The sequence below is a fragment of the Arachis ipaensis genome, chromosome B10 (assembly GCF_000816755.2).
Source record: "Arachis ipaensis cultivar K30076 chromosome B10, Araip1.1, whole genome shotgun sequence".
In the NCBI taxonomy this organism is placed as follows: Eukaryota; Viridiplantae; Streptophyta; class Magnoliopsida; order Fabales; family Fabaceae; genus Arachis; species Arachis ipaensis.
In genome coordinates this window covers 56,388,887-56,393,052 of record NC_029794.2, presented here as the reverse complement: position 1 = coordinate 56,393,052, position 4,166 = coordinate 56,388,887, and the positions used below count along the sequence as shown (strand labels likewise).

At 40.7% G+C, this 4,166-nt stretch overlaps 1 protein-coding gene across 1 annotated transcript in view; it reads left to right on the top strand.

The window, feature by feature from the left end:
* The window catches only part of LOC110268419 (serine carboxypeptidase-like 31), an 11,033-nt gene continuing 7,504 nt past the window's right edge, over positions 638-4,166 (top strand). Inside the window, exons 1-2 of the mRNA XM_021114558.1 lie at positions 638-785; positions 870-968. Of these exons, the coding sequence (XP_020970217.1) occupies positions 638-785; positions 870-968 (247 nt within the window). The remainder of the gene's footprint in view (positions 786-869; positions 969-4,166) is intronic.

Here is a 4,166-nt window from a genome sequence, read left to right as displayed (position 1 = left end):
TTACCCGTTGTTGCCCATACCCCAGCAGCCACAATACGCACGGTTTCCTTTCTCCTTTTCATGAAAGGAAGGAAACAGAAGCAGAAAGTGAAATTGAGGGAGAAGGAAGAAGGGGTCGCCGGCGTGAAGGGGGAAGGGAAGGAAGTTCACCGCGCCGCCATCGTCCTCAGCTGCCTCACCGCGAGCTGTGCTTCGTGGCCCACACCCACACGATTTTCTCCACCGTGAAAGAAGAGAAGCTGAAAGGGGGACCTGAGAGGGCGAGGAACAGGCAAGAGAGAGTGAGAGGGTCGCGCCGCCACAGTCGTCCATGGAGAACACCGGGAAGGAGAAGCTTATGCGCTGCCCAGAACCGCACTCAACTCACCGCTGTTCAGGCTCCGGGTTGCCGTCACCCTCGTGCAGCCGCCGCCGCGAAGTAGCCTTGCATCCGCCGCCGTCTTCGCAGGACTTGGGTGGTCGCGGCCGCTCCTCGCCATGGAGCCCGTGTCGTCGCCGTTCAGCCATCGCCGGAGCAGAGACACGCGAGGGAGATGGACGCCGCCAGGAGCGTTGCGTCACCGCCGCTGCCTGTGCCGCCGTCGTCATCGCCGGACTTCTTGGGCGCCGCCGTTAGAAAGGGTTCTGGTCGCCATTAATGGAGTTAGCCGGGACTGTTCCAAGGCTTTACCGCTCATCCCGATCCTACTCTATTTTGGTTAATGCTGTTGCTATTATTCTGGCCGCCGAAAAACCTCACTGCCACCACCTCTGCAGCGGAAACAGCCGCCGAGTCTTCTATGATGGTAAGCTCTAACTCGGCTTCAGCTTCTTTATCCGTTAATTTCTCCATGGGCCGTGAGAGTTGTTGATAAGGCTGGTTGTGTCAGGAGTTTACCGCGAGTTGCTGTCGCTCTGGTCACCGGCTGTGACGTTGGTGTTACTGGAACCGCCACCGGTGCAGCTGCTACTTGGTTCCCTCGAGTACGGTAAGTGTTTTGTTTGGAAGAGTCCTTTAATCACTGCTTTATTATCATACGCTAACGTTTTGCGGCATTAATTGCTATAAGATTGAGTTTCGGTTGTTGTATGTTGCGATTAGTGCTGCTATGGTTATTGCGAACGTGACTGGGAGCTGAGGTTTTGGTTGCCGTCAGTTCGGGATGAGGCGGAAAGGACTCTATGAGACATTTGGATTATGGAATTGCGTTTTGAGGTAGGGGCGCTTTCCAAAAACTATGTTTTATGTATTGGAATTATTACATATGGATACTGATATGAGACAATTGGTATTTGGTGATTGTATCTGCCTTGTGTGTTATTTGATTGTCTCGAATGGTTAAGGATGCTTGTTTGGCTGAATTATTGTGCGACTTGTGAAATATAATATTTTGAGGTTGATTCCTTAAAGATTTGAAATCTGAGTTTGATCCGTTGAGGATTGATTTGAATTGAGTTAATTATCTTGATAATGTGAAAAGTCGAACGCACTTTTGAATTCAGCCTGGTTTACTTTAATTGACTTGGTTTTGGACAAATGATTTGTTATTGAGCCGTTTCTTTAAAGCTTTGGAAATGAGTTAAATCGGTTGATACTGAGTTGATCTTGAAATGGTTTTCTTGAAATATGCCACTGAGGCGACTGTTGGATTTAGCTCGCTTTGAATTGATTTCTGGTTTTGAGTTGTTGAAAAGGAATGAGAAACGGTTTAGTTGGGATCCGAACCGGGTGGCAAAAGTCCAAGTTTTAGGGGAGGTGCTACCGAAATTTTTACAAAATCCTAGTCTTGTTTGAAAAGTTATTTAAAAAGGGTTGGATTTGAGAAATTGTATTATTTGATTTATTAAGAGAATAATTATGTTTTCAAGCTTAATTTATTTAATGAACTTTATGCGTTGAGTTCGGCCCATTTAGAAATGAACTATTTTTACCGTTTGAATCACTGAAGGAAAGAATGATGCTCTAATATTGATTTCAATATAAAAAGGGTCTTTTAGTGATTTCAAAGGAATCCAGACTTTTGATTGAGTAATTAAGTTTGAGGCATTTTGGAAGAGTTAAAAAAAAAAGGTTCCAAAAAGAAACCTGAATTGGTTTGATTCAAATGAATCGGTTCCTTTTTAAATGAGTTGATTTTTGGACCGGGTTGGAACTTGTGATTTCGTATGGTCGATTTCATAATAAATTCAGTTTCATTTACTTGAACCGAGAATCCATGATTTTAATAGTTTTAATGAATTTTAAGGAAATGATATAGGTTGACCTTCCCTAAAGACTTAGGACTCTGCCGAGAAGTTTTGAATATAAAATCCCATTGATGGGTGGGTGATTTTGAATACTTTGAAATAAATCTTTAGCTTTCCATGGTTTTGGAAGTTTTGGAAAGAGAATGCCGAGAGCGGCTTTGTTTTGAAAAGGGAACTCACTTTGAGTAAATTTGGCTTATGAGCCTGAGATGATTTGAGAAACGAGATTTCTAAAGCCAAGGCTGAAAAGAGTTGAAACTTGATTTCAAAGTGAAATGAATTCAGAAAATGATTTATGGCTTAAATGCCGATTTCATGAATTTGATGATTTTGAATGTGGAAGTGTTGTTTTGTTGTGAGCCGGAATGACTGTGTATGATTATGAATATTGGCTGGTTCTGGATTGAACCGAGAGCCGGATGGCTGCGATGGATGTTGATCCATGGCCGAGAATGAAAGCATATATGCTGAGATATTGATAATTGTGATTTGCGCTTTCACTATCGGAGATTTGAGTTTCCCTATGTCGTCAGGGTGGCCGGGCACTGTGAAATTCCCGGACGAGCTCACCCCCATAAATATTCACCAGTGATGGTGATGGATAAATATTCACTAGTGATGGTGATGGATAAATATTCACCAGTGATGGTGATGGATATGGATCATGATTATGATCAAGCTTATATTGAGTATAACTCGAGTTGGGGAGACACGACAGAGGGACAGTCCAATGGCTAGCTACCAGGACTTGTCGGGTTGGCTCTATAACCGACAGATGATATCATCAGCCACTAGGGACAGGCATGCATCATATGCATTTATGTGACATTGTTTGGGTGTGCATATTATACTTGGTTTGCCTATGTGCTTAATTGCTAACTGTTCTACTTGCAATAACTGTTTGTTTGTGCTTGCATCTTCCTATTTGTGTTGGCTACTGGGACTCTGTTGGACTGTGTCGATTGGTTGTTGTTGGATTGTTTGGGCTTAGGGCCGTGGTTGGAATGAGATGAACTGATGGTTGATTTCGGTTTTGTGTTCCTGGTTTGGAATAAAATTATGAAAGGCTATTTTGGTTCCGCATAGATAAACCGTTTTGAAAGGCTTTTGAGTTTTTGAGAATTGAGCGGTTCTTCTTTCCGAAAAGATTTCCGACTTTACTTTCATTGTAAACCGTTGTTTTTGAAAAGAGGCATAAGACGGTTATGAATCACTGGTGCGATTATCGTCACGTATCCTATTACAGTAATTCCCAAAAATCCTCTACTGAGAACCCTTTCGAGGATGATATTCTCACCCCCCTACATTTTTCCCCTTTCAGGATATGGGCGCAGAAGTTACGAAGAGTTCATTTAGTTGTTGTTGAGATGCTTTGTATTGTGTTAGTTATGGTTTATTGTACCCTCGCCTTTATCTTGATATAATCTGTAAGAGGGATAGGAATTGTATTGGATAATGACTGTAATATTATGTATGTATGTATATATATATATATATATATATATATGAATGTACTCTTTATGAGTTTTGTAAGCTGTATGGTATTTATGGATGTATGATATCGGATGAAAGTATTTTTGGATCGGTATTGCGGTTTAAAGTTTTTAAACAGGCTCATATTTTAGTATTAAATAGTATAAGAGTCGTCATAATGTCCGAGCTATCAAAGTCGCGCAGCCGGAAGTGTGAACTTTGGTAGTTAGGGTGTTACATTAGATAATTTTTTTTTCTTTTATTTTGTTTAATTTTAGTGTTATTAATTTTTATTTTTCATTTTTTTCTTTAATTTTTTTCTTTAATTTTTGTTTTACTTTTCGTTTCCTATCCCCAGTTTTATTTTTTTTTACTTCATTTAACTTTTAAATTTTTTTTTTCAAAACCTTCGTCCGTTTTTTTTATTTTTATTTTTATTTTCTTTTATTTTCATTGTGTTTTGTGTT